Raw genomic sequence first — 23,801 nt, 5'->3', positions numbered from 1 at the left:
TGTGTAGGCCTGAGCCATCTCTAGGGTAAGCTTTTTTTTTTTTTTTTTGAAGGGTAAGCTTTTATATAGAGAAACCATAACAAGGGGTGAAAAGTTTAAGTTTCCAAGCTTACAGGTGGAAAGCCCCCTTAACAATTTCTGTTCTGTTAAGCAACAATTACCTTTTTGTCGAAGCAAGCCAAGCATAACCTACAGAAGCCATAAATCTGTAGTTAGCAGGTGCTCTCCAGGACACTCTGTTCCTAAGACAACCAGAGTCCAGCTGACATGTGTTCCCATACCCTGGGCCAACTGCCTATAATTTCAGAGATCAAGAGTCAGCCTAAACTTTAACATGACGTAGCTATGGTCAAGAAGGTGCCCTATTACACAAGTGCTGGGATTACAGGCATGTGCTACCACACTAATAGTTTATTAAATTTTCTTTCCTTTTTGTGTTTTTGAGTCAGGGTCTTGGTATGTAGCCCGTTGGTCTTGGACCCAAGGGCCATCCTCTAACCTCTCAAGTGTGTGATTCAAACTTCAAGGGCACTGACACTTTTGTTTTTTGAGACCCTGTCTCAAAAATTTTTTAAAAATTATGTGCATATGTGTGTCTGTGTATGGGTGTGTGCATTGTGAGTGCAGGTGCTCCGAGTTCAGAAGCGTGTGTTGGAGCCTCTGGAGATGGGAGGTGTGAGCTGCTGAAAGTGGCTGAGAACCCACCTGGTCCTCTGTAAGATCACTAAGTGCTTTTAACTCCCTGAGTTATCTCTCCAACCCCTTTTGTTAGTTTTTGAGACAGGATTTCAGTATGCGGTGGCTTGGGATTCCTTTGCTGTTAACCTGAGTGCTGGGATTAGAAACTATGCTACCACACCTGGCTCCAAGAATGTAACCTCCTTCTGGGTAAAGGGCCAGGTACATAGCCCGCCTCCCCAATGCTAGATATGCACTCTGCCACTGGGCTGTATACCCACCCCGTGGAGTGCTTTTTTACTATTCTTGTAGGTTTTCTCTAAATTTGTTATTTATGATATTAAAAGTTAAACCAATTAGTATGGGTAAACGACAGGAGACAGAAAATGGAGGGACATTAGTTTGCAGTGAGACACCAAACTCAACCCTCTGAAATTTCAAGACCATCTGGAAGCTGGTGCGTTAGGCGATGAAGACTAAGGTTAGTGTCCCAGCTGCCCTCTGTAGAGCCCTAAAACTTTGGTTTAAGGAATTATCTCATTCTTTAGTAAGTACTCTCCCATGGCCCTTGTGAAGCTTGAAACTACATTTCCCAAAGGCCGTTCTCTTTCCTCACGGTAAAGATCACAATTTCTATACGCTTTTTTTTTTTTTTAAAAAAAAGCCAAATCTCGCGAGATATCGTCGAATCTCATTCCGGATTCCAGCTGAAAGCCATTTTGTTTTTCAGGAGGCTGCAAGGGTGTCCTCTGTGCGCTTGCACAGACGCAGCAGCTAGAATTGGCGCGGTTCTGTCTTCATCGCTACGATGTTTCCCTTGGCTAAAACCGCACTAAGTCGTCTCCAAGGTGAGCAGAGGCGGTGGGCGCGTCCTTTGCAGCAGCCGGGGACCTGTTTGTCCTCGTGTTCTCTCCTACCCTTTCCTCCACCAGTGTCCTGCACTTTCAATTCTAAGTGCCCTGCCTCCGGCGTCTTCCCGTCATTGGGAAGGGAAGATAGTCTTAACTGCAGCTTTATCTCCCTGTAGTTTTGTTTCGTTCCCAGCTCTCCTACTAACGGAGTCCTAGCCTAGCATTTCAGTTCCTCAGGGACCCAGGATTTCATGGAAGAACGCTTGGCGGACACCTCGCACCTTAAGACATGTTCGGAATTTTAGCTTTGGGAGTGTGTCTACTTCTTATTCACATAGAGGAACCTAGTGATAGAGGAACGGTGGTAGGAAATTGTAAATCTTCCTCGTCTGGACTCATCCTAAGGAGAAAAATAAGGTAGCTTAGCGGCCTTTGTACGTTAGCTGTTAGCTGTCCTAAACCAATCGCGGTCATTTTGCCTATCTAAAAGGTAAGTACGCGGAAATTTAAGACTAGTTTTATGGATGGAGAACGCCTTGAAATGGAGAAAAAAAAATCCGTTTTCCTAATTGCCTTCCCTTGAAGGTGACCTTGAGTAACCTGAATGGAGATGACCTTACACAACTACCTTTAGTTTCTCCTGCCGTGTTTTTATTTTTATTTTATCGAGATTAGGAATATTACTAGATTGTGTTCTAAACACGGAAGGACTGGAAATAATTAAAAAAAATAGAAGCTCTACTGATTATTCATATGCCACAGCCAGTGTTTATTTCTTTCACCTTGGGTAAATGATTTAACTTTTCTGAACTTGTTTTCTTTCTTTTTTTTTTTTTGTAAAATAAGGGGTTAGTAAATAATACCTATCTCATAGGATTGTTATTGTGTAACATTACCAATGTGTGGTCACTAAACCATTTTGAGGGCGGCACAGAGGAGAGGTCTAAGGAAATCCACTAGAATAATCAGAGTGTTGAAATAAGAATTGTTTCACAATCTGAATTTGTCTTCTTAAGAAAATAGGGACTTTTGTATTATAGGAAAAGGTTTTTCTTTTCCATTAGTTGGCCTCTTCTTTCCTTTCTTAGGCAGGGTTTCACTGTAGCCTGGCTGGCTTGGAACTTACTATGTGGTCCAGGGTGGTCTTGAATTCGAAGATAATCCTGTTCCCAAGTGCTGTGATCACAGACATGTGCCATCATACTCAGATGTTACTTGTCTCTTTTATTGTGTTTCTATTTTTTTGGTGTGGAATTGTCATGCTCAATTTCTAAGTGTTCTAAAGCAGGTTACATTTTGAAATGTTTGTGAATTTACTTATCCTGGGTGTGACTTTCGTGTTTTTTTTTGGGGGGGGGGCAGGGTCTCTTAATAGCCTAGGCTGACCACCAAGTCACTGTGTAGCCAAGGACAAACTTTAATTCCTGATCCTCCTGCCTCTACTTCGCAGGTGCCACAATTACAGGTGTGCAGGACCTCTATAGGTTTAATTTTTTGTGTATGTTTTAGTTTTTTTTCTTTTTCCTCTTTGTAGCACTAGGGATCCAAATACAGGACCTCCTGCGTGTAACACTCTACCAATTGTTCTATGCTTCTCTGGGTGTGGCTAGTTAAAGGTGAAAATGAAAGCTAAGTAAGGCAGCTAAAGAACCCATAATGGTTAGGTAATTATGGCTATACCACATAGGGGCCATTTTAATTTTATTTTGGGGGGTTGCTGGGGATTGAACCCATGACTCTACCACTTAGCTATATTCCAAGCCTGAAATTACTGTGTTTTGTTAGTGAATGGACAACACTTTTTTTTTTAAAGACAGTCTGATTCTCTAGTCCAGACTAGGGTCAAAATCAAATGCAATCTTCTGCCACAGTCTCCTGCAGTGCTTTAAACCAATAAGGACCTGCTACCTAAATTGCAGAGGAAGAAAAAACTACTATAATAGCTTTTTTTTCCAGTATTTACCAGTCCACATCTTTTCTAGTCTTATTTCTTTTTTTTTCCCAGCCTTTTTTGAGACAGGGTCTTCCTGTAGCCCCAGCTGACCTGGAACTCGCTTTGTAGACCAGGCTAGCCTTGAACTCAACAGAGATCCACCTGCCTCTGCCTCCCAAGTGCTGGGATTAAAGGCATGCGCCACCACGCCTGGTGCTCTAGTCTTATTTCTTATTAACCTGCCTATATACCTTGTCTTTCATCCAAACTGGATTTTTCAGTACAGTAGATCAATCTGTGTCTGCCAATTTTGAGTCCCCTTTCCCACATCTATATAAACAAATCCTATCTGCTATTTAATGTGCCTAGTTAATTCTTCTTTCTTGTATTACAGTGATTTATGTTATGTATATAATATCCACTTCCAGACAAGAAATTACCTGATGATAAAGTCAGTATGGCACACATTTTTATATACTTTTTTTTTGAGACAGAGTCTCACGTAGTCCAAACCGACTCCTGCTCCTCCTGCCTCCATCTCCGTATTGCTAGGAATACAAGTTTGCATAATTTATTTTACAATATTGAAGTATTTATTACTAATGGTTTTAAAACCCAGATTAGCCTAGTTTGGGGGTTTTGTAATTTTAATGTCAAATATTTGATGTGTATTAATATGATATTAATTTTGATTCTATTTTCCTTTGTATGTTTTAAGTTATTGAGCATTGTTGGGTAAATTTTAGTGGAAATTGTAGCCATAGATTCAAATTAATGAATAGAATCCAATGAACTGTTACACACAGACACACCCATTTTTGCTTTTCCTCCAACTCTTTTTTTGTTAATGGAGACACAGTCTCGTTATGTACCCTTGGCTAGCTTGGAACTCACTATGTGGACCAGACTGGCCTTGAACTCAGAGAGCCGACTACCTCTGCCTCCTGAGCGCAAATTAAAGGTATATGGCACCATGCCTGGCTTCTTACCACATTTTTACTATGAAAACTTTCAGAAATCCAGTAAATTTGAAAGAACCATATAATGGGCTGGAGTCAGTGGTTAAGAGCACTGACTGCTCTTGCAGAGGACCAGGGTTCGAGTCTCAGCATCCACATGGCAGCTAACAACCATCTGTAACTCCAGTTCCAGGGGATCTCATGCCCTCTTCTATCCTCTGGGGGCACTACACTACATGGTTGCACTTAAACACATGCAGGCATAACACTCATACACATGAAATAAAAAGTTTTTAAAAAAAAGAAACATGGGGGCTGGAGAGATGGCTCAGCGGTTAAGAGCACTGATTGCTTTTGCAGAGGACCTGGGTTCGAGTCCCAGCACCCACATGGCGGCTACAAACCGTCCTTAACTCCAGTTCCAGGGAATCTGAAGCCCTCTTCTGACCTCCACGGCATTGCACGACATGGGTGCACTCACATACATGCAGGCAATACACTCGTACACATAAAAATTATAAATTAAAAAAAAAAAAACATGAGCCGGGTGTGGTGGCACACACCTTTAATCCCAGCACTTGGGAGGCAGAGGCAGGCAGGATCTTTGTGAGGCCAGCCTGGCCTACATAGTGAGTTCCAGGACAGCTGGGGGTATAAGGAGACCCTGTCTCAAAAAAGACAAAAAAAAGGACCATATGAACACCCACCACATAGATTCTATGTGTTAACATTTGTTATATTTGTTTTTAGCATATATCTATCCATGTGTCAGCTTATCTTAATTTTAAATTTAATCAATTTTTGATTATTTTTTTGAGACAGGGTCTCCCCATAGCCCCAGCTGACCTGCAACCTGCCATGTAGACCAGGCTGGTCTTAATATCAGGAATCCCCCTGCCTTTACCTTTCAAGTGCTGGGGTTAAAGGTATGTCCTACCACACCTGGCTATTAATTTTTTGAGCAAGTTCCTCTGTAGTCTCCAATAGCCTGGAATTCATTTCATAGTCCAATGTGGACTTGAACTCATGGTGATTCTACTGCCTAAGCCTCCCAAGTGCTAGGATTAAAGGTGCGAGCCACCAGGCCTGGACATTTATCACATTTTCAATGCTTTTGAAAAAATGATTATTTGTTCTTATGTGCAATGTGGTTAACATTTAATTGAATTGCACAGTACTATGTTAAGTTCACTACCATTGCTCTCCTGATCAGCAGTATCAATCATGTGTTCACTTTTCTTGATAATTGATACTCTTTTCTATTCTTTTTTAGTTCGAAGCATTCTGCAAACAATGGCAAGGCAGAGCCACCAGAAACGGGCACCCGATTTCCATGACAAATATGGTAATGCTATATTAGCAAGTGGAGCCATTTTCTGTATTTCTACATGGACATATGTAAGTACTGTCGATTATTTCTTCTTTGCAGTGCTAGAGATTGAGCCCAGGGTCTCATGCATTCTAGGCAAGTACTCTGCCAGTGAGCTATGCTCCCAGGCTCAAAAATTTTTCATTTGTTAATTTTTTGGTCTCACCAAGTAGCTCTGACTGGCTTGGAACTTGCTATGTAGGCCAGGCTGGCCTCAACAGAGATCTGCCTGCCTCTACCTCCCAAGTGCTGGGATTAAGGGCACGCACCACCATGCCTGGCTCAATACTTTCTAATTTAGGTATTTTTCATTCTCATTTAGTCTGTGTATTTAAAATGTTTTTAACACATTATATGTTTCTAGTTGGAAGGGGTAAGAGATTATGTAGTAATCCACTCAATGTGGGTATTTCTCCCTCAACATTTAGAATTCATCCATCCTATGTTCTTAGCATTTCCAGTAACAAATTGCTGGTTGCATCACAAGGCAGCCCTTTTCTATGTCATATAGCTGTTTGAAGGCTCTTATTTGTGGAGCCCAGGCATGGTGGTGTATGCCTGTAGTCCCAGTCCTCGGGAGGCTCAGGCAGGAGGACTGTAAGTGTAAGGTCAGCATGGACTATGTAGTGAGACCTTGTCTCTAAAACATTTTTTAAAACCTTATATTGAATTAAAATATATTTTCCTTCAAATTTTGTACATCGATTAATTACAGTACAGAAATTCTGGCCTATCACATTTCCATGTGACAGCCATCAGATATTAGAAGATTGCTATCACAGGTCTGTAAAGCATATTTTTTTTGTCCTTTTTGAGACAGGGTCTCCCTGTAGCCCCAGCTGTCCTGGAACTCACTATGTAGACCAGGCTGGCCTTGAACTCACAGAGATCCACCTGCCTCTGCCTCCCAAGTGCTGGGAATACAGGTGTGCACCACCACGCCTGGCTTGTAAAGCATATTTTTAACATGCACAAAACCCTGAGTTCAATCCACAGCACCAAAATAAATAAATAAATGAATAAACAAATAGCTAACATGTATCTTTAGTCTGTTAAGATTATATAACCTTAGGTATGTTGGCCAATTTTTTGTTCTGTAATTTTTGATTTTTCATATTTTGGGTAGCCCTCCTGGATATCCTTTAGTGATGAGATTTCCTTTTAAAATTCTGTAACCACAACTGAGCACAAGCCAGTTTGGTGTTTGGTATACGCCTGTTAACTCTGGCACTTGGGAGGTTGAGACAGGAAGATGGAGAGAGTAAGACCAGCCTGAGTGATATAGCAGTTTCGAGGCCAGCTTAGGCCACAGAGCAGACCCTATCTCAAAAAACAAAACCAAATCCAAAAGTATAATTTTCTTGATAGAGGATATGTAAAGTCATTTGCTTTCCAAATTTTAGACCTTTTATTTTTTGGTCTTTTTGAGACAGGGTCTCCCTGTAGCCCCAGCTGGCCTGGAACTCAGTATGTAGACCAGACTGGCCTCAAACTCACAGAGAACCAACCGTCTCTGCCTCCAGAGTGCTGAGATTAAAGGAGTGTGCCACCATGCCTGGCTCATATTTTAGACTTTTTAGAAAAATATTTGTTATTTTATGTACATAAATGTACAGAAAATAGTGTATTGCCTGTGTGTAGGTAGGTGCACCTGCCTGTGTTGTGCAGTGCCCATAGAGGTCAGAAGAGGGCGAGGGCATCAGATTCCCTGAAACTGGAGTTATAGACTGTTGTTAGCCACCATATTGGTGCTGGGAATCGAACCCAGGTCCTCTGCAAGAGTAGCCAGTGCTCTTAACTGCTGAGCCATCTCTCTAGTCTCTATTTTAGGCTTTTACATCTGTTGCTTATAAACTTATTTGCCAGTTCCTCTGTTTACAGGTTACAAGTAGTAATTTTGAAACTTTAATTAGTATTTGTTGTGTGTAAAAGATATCACATACCTGTAATCCCACCAGTAGGCAGGAAGTTTAAGAGTTGAGGATCATCCTCAGTTACATATCAAGTTTGATGCCAGCCTGGGGTACTTGGAAAGTTTTCTCAAAAACAAAAAAAAGAAAAAAGAAAACCAACAAGAAAAGGAATGAAAGGTACCATTTAACCCTTACCTTAATAAAGAAGCTTTATTTAAATAAGCTACATTATTTTGATTTGATTTTTCTGAAATCAGATATACTATTGATTTTTGGTGCCTGAGGATTGCACCCAGGGTCTTGTATCTAAGTATATACATGGACCTTCACCGATCTGTACCTCAGCCTGAAAGTCAGATATTAAAATATATGTGCACTTAATTAAAAGGACAAACAGGTATTCAAAAATGTATGCTCATCTGGGCTGCTGGAGGGGAAATGCTCCTAGTTGAAGGGCTCTTACAGAGAACTCTCAGGGAGTTATTGAGGCAGTTGTGCTTGAGAGAAGCAATATTTATTAAGGGGGTAATACAGAAATGTAAAATATAAATTTGAATTATGAAAAAATAAAAAATTCATTTTCTCAGCCATACTAGCCACATTGCAAGTGCTCAGCAGCCAGATGTGGCCACCGGCTCCTGTATTGGACAGTGCAGATTTAGAACATTTCTCTCATATCAGGAAGTTCAGATAAGCAGTCTGTTCTGGGGAAGTAGGGCAGCAATTAGTGTAGACCTGCTTGAGAGGCACTCCATCCCAGGTGAGTTGCTCTGTATTTTTAACCTATAGAAGCAGAATGTCTTTGTAGTTTTGAAGAAACAGACTGCAAATGAGAGTGAACTATGGTTTAAAAATGTATAACTGACAGCCCTTTAATTCTTACAGACAGCAACACAAATTGGAATAGAATGGAACCTGTCCCCTGTTGGCAGAGTCACCCCAAAGGAATGGAGAGATCAATAATCATGCCAGCTGGTATAATAATCAATGAGTTGTTTAAAAACCAACGCACAAGTGATGCCAAGTAAAAGAATCATGTATTAAAATTGGCATATTGAAAAAAATAAAGTACCTTTGAAACCTTCATTGTAGGTTTTGTTTCCTTTGTAAATGAAGTGAAGTTTTGATCACTTTTCATTTATTTAACCTATATAATCTCTTAAAATAAATAGCTTTTTTCTTTTTAAATTGTGTATGAGTGTGTTCTCTGTATGTAAGTGCACCTGTGTCGTGCAGTGCCAGCAGCAGTCAGAAGAAGTTAGATCCCCTGAAACTGGAGTTACGGATGGTTGCTAGCCACCATGTGGATGCTGGGAATCAAACCCATGTCCTCTGCAAGAACAGTCAGTGCTCTTAACAACTGAGCCATCTCTCCAGCCCCCAAATAACATTTTTTCTATGAAGTAGTATGAGGGAAATCTGGTTATAATCTGGAAGTCAACTTTACAGTAAGTTGAAATAAATATAGTTGATGGATAACTGATCACAGAGCTGTTTTAGGTCACCATTGAGTCAAGAGTTTGGTCCAGATAGGTTATGCCTAATACTTTCTACCTTGTGTTTATAGTTGATACTGACATTGACTCCTTTCTACTCTTGCTTAGAGATTTTAGGCTGTCAACTAGACCCAAGAGAATAATCCTGTAAATGTGAGCTAGGTTTGCTTAAGACTGGCTCCTTAGCCCTACGGCATATTCACCTTAGAGCATTGCATTCTGAGCATATTAGGGAGGATCTGTCAATACAATTTTATTAGTTATTTAAAGTTATAAAAATGATAGTATGTCAATCATGAATTTAATGTGACAATTTTTGATATTTTACTCATTCCTCTCTGAGTTTTCTATAACTATAAATCAGACCTCTGCTGGTTTTCTATAATTATAAAAATGTTAGCTAACATTTAGGTTTGTGGATTGGCCTGAGTTTAGTATATGGTACTGAACTTCATGTGAAGATGTAAACTAAACTATTTGTATCACATGCTTCATTTATTGGGTAAGAGCTATTGCCTAGTTTGTTTACAGTATTAAGCAAAATGTGGAATTTCAGTCAAATTACATTATTTGTGTTAGCTAAATTTAGAGAATTCTCATAGTCAACATGACAAGTTATATAAGTTGCCTTTTGCAGTCTCCACATTTACCTATGTATGTAGGTAAGGATTTATATCTAAGGAAACATTTGGAATAGAAGTTTTGTGGTGGTGGGAATTGAACCCAGGGCTTTGTGTCTGCTGGACAAGCACTATACCACAGGTACACCACCAGCCAATTTTCTGCTGAGTTACATGGATATACAAAGTTGGTTTCATAGCATTGTGCCTTAGAGTCTCTTAAATGCAACAAAGTCAATGATGTGATTTTAATAGAATTAAATGTTGTTGCAAAACAAGTTCCAAGATTAATAACTCTGTAGTAGTGCTATTTGATATAATTTAAGCTGAGCATGGTGGCGCACACTCAGGAGACAGGAGAATCCCTGCAAGTTCAAGCCATCCTGTTCTCCGTAGCAAGTTCCATGCTAGCCAAAGCTATATCGTGAGACCCTGTCACACACACACAAAAAAATTACAGAAACAGTCCAAAGAGGATGGGCTGCAGTTCAGTATCATCTGAAAGGCCCAGGAGGTAGAATACTGATACACAAGTCTTGATTTTTAATTCCATGTAGCTGGTGTATGTGCAGGGAAAAATTACAAGGAACGATATCATTTTATATTGTTATCTTGGGTGTAGATCTGTTACCCATTAGAGTCCTGTTAATTTTGATAATTATGTATTAGTCTATTTCCAGTTTGACAAATTAAAGATAATCCTAACTTTAGTTAATGAAATCTCTTTTAATTATTGATTCCTTAGTTTTAAATGGCCTATCAGAACCTATGAATTCAATAACTCTTTTTGTCATTGCTATGTCTTCCAAAGTGTTGAAAATATTTTTTGAGCCGGGTGTGGTGATGTACATCTTTAATCCCAGCAGAGGCAGGTGGATCTCTTGAGTTCAAGGCCAGCCTGGTCTACATAGTGTGTTCTAGGTCAGCTGGTGTTACAGGGAGACCCTGTCTCAAAAACTAAAAAAAAAATTTTTTTTTTTAAGTTTTCTTGTTAAACTTAATACTTTATTCATTTTTTTTTTTTGGTCTTTTTGAGGCAGGGTCTCCCTGTAGCTACAGCTGGCCTGGAATTCACAGAGATCTGCCTACTTCTGTCTCCCAAGTGCTGGGACTAAAGGCATGCACCATTCAGCTTACTTTATTGTAAATAGTTACCATTTTGGCTAAAGATGTGCTTTCAACTCAGTTTTATTTTAAAATCTGTAGAAATGTTCAAAATACGACTAAGCCATCTAAGTGAAAATAAGTCTGAAAGGTGATTAAACAATCCTTGGAGAAGTCTTAACCTATTGTTTTGTATACCTTCTGGTCTCAGAACACTTATTTCTGGTGTGAGGTAATGTTCATTATGATTTGTCCTCTTCTGTCATGTGATAGTTGTCAGCTGCGTGTGTGATGATTTAGAATGTTGTTTGTATCTTGTCTGTCAGTAAAAGCTCATGTTTTGTTTTGGGTGGTAGGATTTGAACCCAGTGCCTCATGCTTGCTAGGCAGTTGCTCTACTGAGTTATATCCCCAGCATTTAAGAAGTTAAAAGCAGCCTTTTGTTCTTCAGTGCTGCAGTCATGGAGATCACACCCACGATCTCGCTTAGGCTAAGCAAATGCTCTAGTACTGAGCTGCTGCTTTAGCCAATAGTTAAATTTTAGAAGCTTGCTCAGGTTTGGTAATATAGTTCTGCAGTAGAGCACTTGCCTAGAATGTGTGAGGCTCATGATTTCATACCCAGAACCACAAAACAAAATCCCTTTTGTAGTCCTGGTGAGCAATTACTTATTTACTTTCTGAGATAGGGTCTCACTATGGAACCCTGGCTGGCCGAGAACTTGCTATAGACCAGGCTGGCTTGTGATCCTCTTGTCCATACCCAGCTTATTTTTTTGAGACAGAGACCTTAAGATTATAGATGTGAGCCACCACTCTTGCTTTGATGGGTGAATGCTTTAATTTTTTTTTACATTATTTTGCATGTGTGCATGTGGCGCAGCACCCGTGTGGAGGTCAGAGGACAACTTAGAGGAGTAGGTTCTCTCCTTCCACCTTATAGATCCTGGGGATTGAAGTCCAAGGGTCATCAAGATTGGTAGCAAGCATCCTGTCAGCCATCTTGTCCACCCTTGATGGGTAATTTTAACACTACTGTAACCACTGCTAGAAATGAAGCAGTTCGTTCTCCTCTGCCTCTAGTGGAGTTAGAGCGAAAGGACACAGGCTGAGTGGTTTATAAAAAAAAAAAATGAGGCTGGGTGTGGTGGTGCATGCCTTTATTCCCAGCCCTCCAGAGGGCACTGTAGAGGTAGGTGGGTCTCTGTGAGTTCAGGGCCAGCCTGGTCTACATAGCAAGTTCCAGGTCAGCTGTGGGGCTACAGGGAGATGGAGACCCTGTCTCAACAAAAAAAATGAAGCAGTAGTTATTTCTGCCCCCACAATATTCTAACCTTGGTGCTTTCCTGGTATACTCAGCCAAGCAAGTTCTACCCTTTCATGAAAATCCCGTTTGTCCTCTAGCACATTACTTTGACTTTCACCAATACCTAGAGTTGGAAGGTCACTAAATTAGTTTTCCTATTCTTAGGTGTTTCTATGGCTGAAGACGAGATAAACAACTTGCCTCAGAAGCATTGCTAACCTTATAAAATACTTAGAAGGGCTGTGGAGTATTTTTAAATTGAGGTGAATGCCATAAATCTGAACTTTACTCTGAAATGCAATTGCAATGTATTTTCTGTTATTTCAATTCATTCAGTTTATCTAGAATAAAGTACCAGTACTGAGAGATACAAATGTGTTCTTTTTTTTTATATTTATCATTTTTTATTTTATGTGTATGAGTGTTATGCCTGCATGTATGAAAGTGCACCCATGTGGTCCTGTGCCTGCGGAGGACAGAAGAGGCTGTCAGATCCCCTGGAACTGGAGTTATGGACAGTTGTTAGCTGCCATGTGGGTGCTGGGACTCGAACCTGGGTCTTCTGCAAGAACAGTGCTCTTAACTGCTGAGCCATCTCTCTAGCCCCACAAATGTGTTCTTTTAAATTACTTTTTAAATAATTTTTTCCATTATCAGAACTTGATCAGCATATAGTTAAATTTACGCTTTTTTTTTTTTTTAATTTTGGGGGCTAGAGAGATGGCTTAGTGGTTAAGAGCACTGACTGCTCTTGCAGAGGACCTGGGTTCAATTCCCAGGACATACATAGTTATGAACTATCCTTAACTCCAGTTCCAGGGGAATCTGACACCCTATTCTGACCTCCACGGCATTGCATGACACGGGTGCACTCACATACAGGCAATACACTCATAAAAATAATAAAATTATTTTATTTTTATGTGTATCTGTGTGTGGCTGTGTGCATGTGAGTGCAGGTAGCTTTGTAGGCCAGAAGTCAGAAGCATTGGATCCCCTGGAGCTGGAGTTATGTCGTATGAGTCACCTGACATGGGTTCTGGGATTTGAACTCAGGTTTTCTGTGAAGAGCAGTATCTGCTCTAAACCACTGAGCCATCTCTCCAGTCCATAAATTTACTTTCTATGAATTCATGTGCACCATATTTATGTGAAAGCCAGAAGAGGGCATTGGTTCCCCTGGAACTGGAGTTAATTGTGAACCAGCTGTTGTGGGTCCTGGGAACCAAACCCTGGTCCTCTATAAGAGCAGTAAATGCTCTTAACTGTTGAGCCATCTCTCCAACCCCAGATGTGTTCTTACCTAATGACTATTAACTTCATTGAGGATATATTGATACCATTTTGGAGGCAATCTGGAGACACCTACTATTGTGTGCTGAACTCCCAGCTAACCTGACAGCTCATTTAGCATAGCAGTCATGAAAAGAATGTTAGCATGCTTGTACATGTATGGATGGTGCGATGATTAGAGAAGAAAAACTTTAGTATCTACATAAACCAGAGAGGTAACAGACTTGATATTATGCTTTTAATAAGGCTTGCTTCCTGCCAGGCTTGGTAGTGCTTGCCTTTAATCCCAGCACTCAGAGGCAGAGGCAGGCAGAGATGGAGACCAGTCCATAGTGAGTTCTACATAGTGAGTTCTAGGCCAGCTGTAGCTACAGGAACACCCTGTCTCAAAAAGACCCCCCCACCCCCCAAAAAGCTTCCTGGTTTGTGCCCTCTAGTTTGAAGACAATTTTATTGAAGGAAAAATATACCATGTAGCTAAGGGTACAAGCTATGGCATGGTAGTGAATTTCTTTTAAAGTTTAACACTGGTAATATTGCACGTATTCAACTTGCTAATACTCCAGAATCCACTTAAAATCATTTTTTTTTAATTTTAAAATATTTTTTGGCCAGGCGTGGTGGCACACGCCTTTAATCCCAGCGCTCGGGAGGCAGAGGCAGGAGGATCTCTGTGAGTTTGAGACCAGCCTGATCTACATAGTGAGTTCCAGGCCAGTTGAGGGCTACAGGGAGAGCCTGTCTCAAAAAAAAAAAAAAGACCAAAAAATATTTTTTGTGTGTGCTGGGATTAAAGGCGTGCGCCACCATGCCTGGCCAATTTAAAAATATTTTATTACATTTATTTGTATGTGTATGTGTGTGGGGGTGCATGTCACAGTCAACATGAGATCAGAGGACAACTGTCAGGAGTCATTTCTCTCTCCATCATGTGAATCCCAGGATGGAACTCAAGTTATCAAGCTTGGTGGCAAGCATCTTTACCTGCTGAGCTATCTTGTCAGTCCAGTTTCTATTTTTTTGACTATTGTCTTTGTATGATATGATGTGTATGTATGTGAGAGTCAGAGGACAACTTTGAGGAGTTGGTTCTGTGGTTCTGTCCTTCCCCTATGAGTTCCAGAGACAGAATTCATGGGATTAGGTTTACATGCTGAGTCATTTCACTGGCCGTCTTTTAAAAATTTTATTTATTTAAAAATATTTTATGTGTATAAGTGTTTTGTGTACAGTAAGTGTACCTATGTTGTGTGATGACCGAGGAGGACAGAAGAGGATGTTGGATCCCCTGGAATTGGAGTTATGGATGGTTGTTAGCCACTATATGGGTGCTAGGAACTGAACCTGAGTCCTGTGCAAGAGCAGCCAGTGCCCTTAACTGCTGAGCCATCTCTCCAGCCTTCCACCCTCTTTTTAAAAAAAATATTATTTTTATTTTATGTGGACGAGTGTATTACCTGCATGTATGTGAGTGCACCCATGTCGTGCAATGCCGCGGATGTCAGAAGAGGGCTTCATATTCCCCTGGAACTGGAGTTAAGGATGGTTCATAGCTGCCATGTGGGTGCTGGGAATTGAACCTGGGTCCTTTGCAAGAGCAGTCAGTGATCTTAACCACTGAGCCATCTCTCCAGCCCCTCCCCCTCCCTTTTTAAAAAATATTTTGAGATAAAGTCTCCAAGGTAGACTGGTCTTTAACTTGCGATCCTCCTGCTTCAGCCTCCCAAGTGCTGGTAGTACAGGATTGTGCCACCACTAAGCATAGATCTTGTATTTTTGTTCTTCTGAGTCAGGGCTCATGTAGCTGAGGATGTTCCTGATCCTTCTGCCTCCACTTCCCTTGCCAATTTTGGTGTTTCTTTTTAAGATGCTCTGACTAGCCTGAACTTTTATAGCTCAGGATGGCCTTGAACTCACTGCAATCCTTCTCTGCCTCTTGAGTGCTGCCATTGTAATCACCAGCCACCACCATGTCTGGCTTTACAATCTTTAGGTTTTTTTTTTTTCGGTCTTTTTGAAGCAGGGTCTCCCTGTAGCTCCAGCTGTCCTGGAACTCACTATGTAGACCAGGCTGGCCTTGAACTCACAGAGATCCTCCTGCCTCTGCTTCCCAAGTGCTGGGACTACAGGCGTGCGCCACCATGCCCGGCAATCTTTACTTTTTTTGAGACTTAATTATGTAGCCCTGGCAGGTCTGGAACTCCTATGTAGACAAGAATGAATGTTTTGGAGATCCTCTTCCCTCTGTGTCTGAGTGCTGGGGTTACAGGCATGCATCTCCATGCACATTCAACCTTAAGTTTGTTCTGGAACCTTTTTTTTTGTGGTCCTGGGGATTAAACTCAAGGAATTTGCTCAGCCATTGTATGATGATCTTTTAATTAAAAGTGATTATCTTTTAATTAAAGTGATTATCTTTTAATTATAAGTGATTATCTTTTAATTAAAAAACTATTTTGCGTATATTTGTATGTGCACACGTGCCACAGCATGTATATGGAGGTCAGAGGATAAATTGTAGGAGTCGGCACTCTCCTACCATGTAGATCCCAGGGATTAAACTCAGGTTGTCAGGCTTGGTGGCAAACGCCTTACTGCTGAGCCATCTCATTGGCTTTGATGCGAATTTTTTTTTTTTTTGGTCTTTTTTTGAAAGAGTCTCTGTAGCCCAGGCTGATCTGAAACTCACTGTGCCTAGACAGGCCTCAAACTCTTGGCACTCTTGCCTTATACTCCCTGGTGCTGGGATTGGCATGAGGCCACCATACCTAGTATATGATGTGGTTTTTAAGATTTTAATTTTTAGCTGAATTTGTATCTTGATAGCTAAAGCTGTATACATTAATTGACAGCTACAATGGGAAGATATGGATTCCTGATGCTATTTTCTTATTTATGTGGATGGGTATAGAGGAGGTGAGAATAATTTTTATAGACAATTGTAGGCCAAAATTTCAATCTTTATTTTTTTATTTGAAGCTCTGTGTGTGTGTGTGTGTGTGTGTGTGTGTGTGTGTGTGTGTGTGTGCATGCCACAGTTCTTGTGAGTCAGAGGACAATTTTGTGGAGGTAGTTCTACATTTATGTCAGTTCTGGGGCTCAAACTCAGGTCAAGCCTTGAATCTTCTGGCAGCAGGTACCTTTACATACTAAAGTATCTTGTCAACTCTAGATTTGTGGATACTTTTAAATGTTGCCTACCAATGCTTACTTGGAATTTGACAACTGGCATTTATTTAATACTTAGGTATGCTTACTCTGTGCTAGACTCTATTCTAAAGCCTTTCACAAATATTTGATATTTGTGGTTTTTGTCCATGGTTTTGAACTCTGCAGCACAGGTGGACTTAGTACTTTTTTATGGGAACTGGATTTAAATGGTTCCAGTTGCAAATACAAATAGTCACGTGGATTAGTTTCTACTTATGGAATACACATTGCAGGAGAGGAAATAATAAGCAGCTATATTTTCTGAATATATCTCCCATTTAATGTTCTGAATTTTAAAAGCCTTGGCATTTTGATTCCTTCAAAATGTCAAATTGGAAAACATAAACAAGATAATATGCTATTCTCAAGTACTTTCCATACCACTTTTTCCATCTAAACTGACTTCAAATTTATGGCAATCTTTCCGCCTTAGCCTCTTGAGTGCAGATTTTTTTTTTTGTTTTTTGAAACAGGGTCTTACTATGTAGTCCAGGCTTACCTGTGGGCTGGTAGTAATCGTCTTGCCTCAGCCTCCTGAGTAGTGGGATGTCCGGCAAGAGTGCACGACCAAATGAGTCACCATGCCTGCTGTATTGTTAGATTTTAGGCATTTCATTTTTATATGAACTCAGTGACAATCTAATTTTTTTGCATCCCTGTAATCAAAGTGTTTAAAATGACTGACAGCAGACTCACACTGGAACCCTGGGGAAGGAATGCACTTCTCAGCTGTGTGTGTGTTGAGGGGGATGGGAGTGGGGAGCAGGGTCGCCAGTTCAAAGCCAGACTGGACTACAAAGTAGGGAGACCTTGACCCTATAAAAAAAAAAAGACCAGAAAGTTCTACCGGGTGTGGTGGCTCACGCCTGTGGTCCCAGCACTTGGGAGGCAGAGGCAGGCAGATCTCTGTGAGTTCAAGGCCAGCCTGGTCTACATAGTTCCAGCACAGCTGGGGCTACAGGGAGACCCTGTCTCAAAACAAAACAAAAGACAGAAAATTAAAATGACTGACGAGTGGCCAAATCAATGTATGAGGCGACATCTTTGCCCCTCCCAAACGCACATAAAGATCACCAATTTATAACCATTTTTGCATTGATTTTTTTTGGAGTCAGGTCTCACTCTCTACCCCAGTCTGTCCAGGAACTCACTATGTAGCCCAGGCTGTTCTCCAACTCGGTATCTCCGACCTCATCCTCTGAAGTGTTGGGATTATGGGCTCAAGGCACCATGTCAGGCCCTAATGTTTTCATCGGAGAGAGGAGAATAAGCAATTGTTTCTTTAGTCTAGCAAGTGAACACAGCTTGCCAGACCCATGCTGTTTTATACCGGGCAAGAACGTAGTATGTAGGAGATAATATACAAGCGGTTCTTAGGCACGTCTTGGGCTGAGACACTCACGGTTCAAGTAGCTTTTTGTTCCCCATTTGAGTTTGCTTTTGGAGCCAGGGTTGGAAGGAAGGGGACTGCTGCGCCTTACCATCCGGCCGACGCTGCGTGTGGCCAGCAGGGGGCGGCCGACGGTCAGGGTCGCGCTCGTTTCCACATGACGTGGAGTAGTTTCTTCCGTTGGCCAGCTTCCGGCCTGGGCAGCTTCCGGATGTGGGGGACGGCGGAGGGCGGGGCGCGCCTGTGGGCCGCGGAGGCTGGAGCTGGGAAAACCGCGGAGGGAGGAGCCCGCGGCTCAGACTTCTCAGACTGTGTGAGTGTGAGCGCGGAGGCTGCGTGCGGGTTGTTCGCTGCCGCCCTGCGGAGCTCCGGACCCAGATCCCCGGCTCTGGAAACCAGGGTGAGTCCCGCGGTGGCTTCCAGTCTGCCGCTTTCTTCCGAGGGGCCCTTCTGTGTGTTTGTACTGGCCAGGGTGGTGAGAAGGTCATGTTCATCTGGGGCAGTCTCTAAACTCACTTCTTCACAGCGCACGTATTTAACCACACTTAGGTTTTACCCACCCAACCCGGACAGAGAAGGGAGATTGGGGCTTGACCCGTGTCATCGTGTTGTGCTGTCCTGGGGGAGAGTGTCCTGATCATCCGTGGCCTATAAATTAATTGTGGACACTTGAAGGTCTGAGCCGCGCGCTGGACGTCCTGTGGACTGGGATCTTTGCGTAGTGACATCTCTTTTTCTCCTTTAGAAACTCAGGTTACGAATACCACCATAATTGACGAAATATTTTTCCAAAGATAGGTATTTGGCTTCTTGTTTTGCTCTGGGCATATAAGCTAAATGAGAGGGTCTCCCCTTCATTTTATTTACCGTGTTCCATTTCCAGTGCCACCCCTGTCTCACTCGGAGGCTCTTCCAATGGCCCTTTCTCCCTCTTCCTCTTCCTCTCCAGTCCTGGTGCTGGGAGTTTATTCAGTGCCTCCCACATACTATTTTAGCACTTTTTTTTTGTAGATGTTGAGGTTATTTTAAAACAGGCAACACTCATCTTTTTTACAAGTCAATATATTTCCAGGATCTGAACTTTGTTTAAACCATATAGCCTCTTTATCCTAGTTAATATGGCTTTGTATGGAGACAGTGTTTTCAGAGCATTGAATTAGGTGATGCTGAGGTGTGGGAGGTGGGGGCCATGCAAGTTTAAAACAGTTCCTGGACTCAATTTGCAGTCAATTCAGTTGAATTCAGCAATGGACACTGGAGTCTTAACAGCCCCACTAATGAGTAAGTAGGTTGCTTATACCATCCTTTTTTAAAAAAAGGTTGTTTTGAACAGAGATTTTAGTTTTTACATTTCAAACTTTCTTGCATCTATGATAATGACATGAAAGGTTTTTTCTTTTGTACTTGAGTGTTTCACAATGAAGTAGGAAAGAAATTACACAATTACCTAGTCACTTACAATCTCAGTAACATATGTATTAGAAACAGGAAGTGTTAAAGAGACTGTATGGAAAGAAGCATTTGAGCTGGGCCTTGAAAAGGGTTTAATTTGGGAATGGAGGCAAGGGAGGACAGTCCTGGCACGAACACAGTGTGAGTGTGTGTGGGTAGCTGGTAAGGTGCAGGACAGTCAGTAGCACAAAGTACATTAACCTCTCTATTTCTATTGCAACTACACCTTCCGAGATCCCACAGGTTAAGAGGAAAAAAAAACTGGAGTACAGGGCTGAGCAGGTTGTTCAGTGGGTAATGCCCTGGGTTGTAACCCTAGCACCTTGAAAAACATTATGATACAAAAGTAGTTATGAAGGATAGTTATATCAAGTTAATTTGAACCCACAAAAGCCTGTATATAGAAAAAGTGGAAATGACAAACATGTTAATGTGTGAAGTTTAATGGTGATATAATCCCAAATCTAAAAGATACATGATATGAGCGAAAGAGAGAGAAAGAAAACAGGATTAAACCCCGAATCTAAAAGATCCATGCTCTGTGTGTGTGTGTGTGTGTGTGTGTGTGAGAGAGAGAGAGAGAAAGAGAGAGAGAGAGAGAGAAACAGCAGCTGCTGTGTCTCTCTCCTTGTTTCTTTGTTGAGTTTTAATTCTGATAGAGTATTGTGTCTAAATTGAATTTGCAATCATTTTGTTAAACTGCTGGAAATGAGTAACATTTTTAAAGCCAGAATCTGTTCCATTTTCCCCCCAAGGAATAGTCTCTCTTCTAGTCACAGTCTTAGATCTTGATTTGTCGTCTCTAGGCAGGGTTAAACACAGCTTCTTCCAAAGGATAGGTTAACATCTCTGTTTCTATTTCTTCTTTTTTCTTTTCTTTTTTCTTTCTTTTTTTTTTTTGGCCTTTTTTGAGACAGGGTCTCCCTGTAGTCCCAGCTGTCCTGGAACTCACTAGGTAGTCCAGGCTGGCCTCGATCTCACAGAGATCTGCCTTCCTTTGCCTCCGGAGTGCTGGGATCAAAGATGTGTGCCATCACACCCAGCACATCTCTGTTTCTTAATGCAGACTGCTTTCTTTGAAAAATGCATGCATGTGGCTGGAGAGATGGCTCAGTGGCTAAAGAGCACTGGCTACTCTTGCAGAGGACCCAGGTTTGTTTCCCCATACCCACATGGCAGCTAACAACCATCTGTAACTCCAGTTTCAGGGGATCCGATGCCCTCTTCTGACATTCTTGGGCATTGCATGACATGGGTGCAATTGCATATATGCAGGCCATACACTCATACACATAAAAATAGTAACAGGTAACATGTTGTAGCTTTTGCTCCTGTGAGGGCTCTAAAAGCAGTACATTAAAAAATATTTTTATTTATTATTTTTATTTTATTTTTGAAACAGGGTCTCCCTGTAGCCCCAGCTGGCCTGGAACTCAATATGTAGACCAGACTAGCCTCGAACTCAAGGAGATCTGCCTGCCTCTGCCCCTGAGTGCTAGGATAAAAGGCGTGTGCCACCATGCCCTGCTTATTTTTATTTTGTGTATGAGTGCATTGCTTGCATGTGTGTAAATGCATGCAATGTTGTACAATGCTCTTGGCGGTCAGAAGAAGGCGTCAGATCCCCTGGAACTGGAATTATAAATGGTTGTTAGCTGCCATGTGGGTGCTGGGAATTGAACCTGGGTCCTCTGCAAGTGTGGCCAGTGCTCTTTTGTTATAACTTTTGGTCTGTAATTAAGAATAGCCTCGGGGGCTGGAGAAATGGCTCAGCCATTAAGAGCACTGAGTGAATTGCCTGGCCAAACTAATCATCAAAAATTTTTGCTATTACAGAGAATGAAAGTATCTTCATTTTCCAACTGGGGAAGTAAATTGTGCAGAGATATTTGTCTGAACTGATTCACATACTAGTATAGATGAAAATAATATTTCAGAGTTTTCTCCACCACAATCCCTTTCCTCATCTTTGATAAAGGGTATTACAAGGTATTTTTGTCTTTTAAAAAAGATTTCATTTTTATTTATGCATATGTGTCTTTGTGCGTGCCGTGTGTGTGTGTGTGTGTGTGTGTGTGTGTGTGTATGTGTATGTGTATGTGTATGTGTGTTTGCCTATAGAGTCCAAAACATACCATTGGATCACCTGGAGCTGGAGTTAAGGTGATGTGAGCTTCCTGACACTGGTGCTGGGGTCCTCTGAAAGCAAGTTCTCTTAACTGCTGAGCCATCTCTCCAGCCCTTTATTGTTTTGTTTTGTTTTCTTTCGAGACAGCATCTCACTATGTTGCCATGGCTGGCTTGGAACTTGATTTGTACAGCAGGCTGGCCTGGAACTCACAGTGATCTACTTGCCTCTGTGTCCTTAGTGCTGAGATTAAAGACCTTCACCACCACGCCCAACCCCTTTTTTATCTTTTGAGATAGGGTTTTTGTATATAGCCTTAGTTGGCCTGGAACTTGCTATGTAGGTCAGGCTGGCTTTGAATTTGGCAATGATCCTCCTGCCTCTACCTCCTCAAATGCCGGAATTTCAGATATGTCACCATGCCTTGCTCTTTTGATAAATGACTATTCTGTCTTTATTGATATTTCATCAGAAAAATGTTAATATTTCAAATTTTACTTATTTTTGTATGAGTGTATATATGTATGTGGGTACAGGTGTGCAACACTATGCATATAGATCAGAGGATAACTTGAGGGAGTTGATTTTCTCCATCTATCATGTGGATGCCAGGGATTGAACTCATCTTGCCAGTTCAGTTCAGTTTTTTTTTTCTTTTTTGAGACAGTGTCTCAGTGCCCAGGCTGGCCTTGGACTCCTATTCCTTCTGCCTCCATCTTCTAAGTGATGGGATTATAGGTGTAATTACCATACATGACTCATGGTTTTGTTATTAAACAGGGATATTTTCCTAGGGCTTAAGTAAAAATAAGAATGGGACCAGGTGTGTTGGTGCATGCCTTTAATCCCAGCACTTGGGAGGCAGAGGTTGGCAGATCTCTGAGTTCGAGGACAGCCTGGTCTATGTAGCAAGTTCCAGGCCAACTGGGGCTACAGGGAGGCCCTGTCTCAAAAAAGACCGGAAAAAAAAAGAATGGGGTAGATAGTTGGGGGTGGCAGTACATGCCTGATTCCCAGCACTTGGGAGGCTGAGTCGGGAGCATCAAGTGTTTGAGGCCAGCCTGGGCTACATAGTGAGACCTGGTCTTGAGAGACGAAAAAAAAGACAAACCAGAGCAAAAAGCTTGCTTATTTAACTTGCTGAGATAATCTGATAAGAGAAGTGTCAACATGTGTTTAGAATGTGTCATGTTCTGCTTTCATAAATAATATTTTGTTCAGCATCATCAGCAATTTGATTTCCTCATTTTTTGAGCTTAAGTATGTGGTAGATTATATCCATTTTTTCTTTTTTATTATTTTTATTTTATGTGTATGCATGTATTGCCTGCATGTACCTGTGTCTTGCAATGCCTGTGAAGGACAGAAGAGGCTGTCAGATGTCCTGGAACTGGAGTTTTGGACAGTTGTTAGCTGCCGTGTGGGTGCTGGGATTTGACCCGGGTCTTCTGCAAGAACAGACCATGTTCTTAACTGCTGAACCATCTCTTCAGTCCCTGATTATATCCATTTTCACAAGTACTTCTTTCCTTGATGGAAATGAGGACAAAATATCCCAAATTTGAACCAATTATATGCATACTATACCATGTTTTCTGATTGTTCAGAATTGTGCAGTTATATCTAGAGGATTTGAAATTTTTATTTTTGAGACAGGGTATGACTCTGTAACCCTGACTGGCCTAGACCTCCCTATTTAGACCAGGCTGGCCTCGAACTCACAAAAATCCTCCTTCCCCTGCCTCCAGAGTGCTGGGATTAAAGGTGTACCATACCCAGCGATTTGAAAATTTTAAACTTTTTAAACTAAAAATACCTAGTGTAGAAATGCAGTTTTTCTCATATTTAATTGTGACTACATTTTAATGATTTATTAATGGAAAGAAATGGGTTGTTGTACATGCTAGGGATATTGCTTTAGCCTGGCTATTTACATTAGTTCATTTTATTTGTGAAAAAGTAATGTGTTTTGTTGTATGCTGTTGTGATTGCTTCTGCTCCTGAAAGTGCAATTGATATCACAACAAAGGTAGACAGAGAAGGAAAAATACATGATTCACTTTTGTTGTCCACTCCCACAGGAAAAGTTTGCAGAACAC

At 41.3% G+C, this 23,801-nt stretch overlaps 2 protein-coding genes across 3 annotated transcripts in view; both read left to right on the top strand.

The window, feature by feature from the left end:
* The first annotated feature begins 1,377 nt into the window (after window positions 1–1,377).
* LOC103737829 (cytochrome c oxidase subunit 7B, mitochondrial) lies at window positions 1,378–8,789 on the top strand. 2 transcript variants are annotated; one of them, XM_008837664.3, is made up of 3 exons: window positions 1,378–1,526; window positions 5,695–5,819; window positions 8,589–8,789. In XM_008837664.3, exons 1-3 carry the CDS (start codon window positions 1,487–1,489, stop codon window positions 8,664–8,666), a joined length of 243 nt encoding a protein of 80 aa, XP_008835886.1. In that variant the 5' UTR covers window positions 1,378–1,486; the 3' UTR covers window positions 8,667–8,789. The 2 variants fall into 2 exon arrangements, with proteins under 2 accessions (XP_008835886.1, XP_029421539.1); XM_029565679.1 differs by lacking the exon at window positions 8,589–8,789 and adding an exon at window positions 7,752–7,892.
* Window positions 8,790–18,393: 9,604 nt separating this feature from the next.
* Window positions 18,394–23,801, top strand: part of Atp7a (ATPase copper transporting alpha) — a 153,652-nt gene continuing 148,244 nt past the window's right edge. Inside the window, exon 1 of the mRNA XM_008837662.3 lies at window positions 18,394–18,522. The gene's annotated coding sequence lies outside the window, so the exon portion shown is untranslated. The remainder of the gene's footprint in view (window positions 18,523–23,801) is intronic.

The sequence above is a fragment of the Nannospalax galili genome, unplaced genomic scaffold, assembly GCF_000622305.1.
Source record: "Nannospalax galili isolate Female #2095 unplaced genomic scaffold, S.galili_v1.0 scaffold238, whole genome shotgun sequence".
NCBI lineage: Eukaryota > Metazoa > Chordata > Mammalia > Rodentia > Spalacidae > Nannospalax > Nannospalax galili.
Note: the sequence above shows the minus strand (reverse complement) of the source record. Positions and strands in the feature narration are given on the sequence as shown.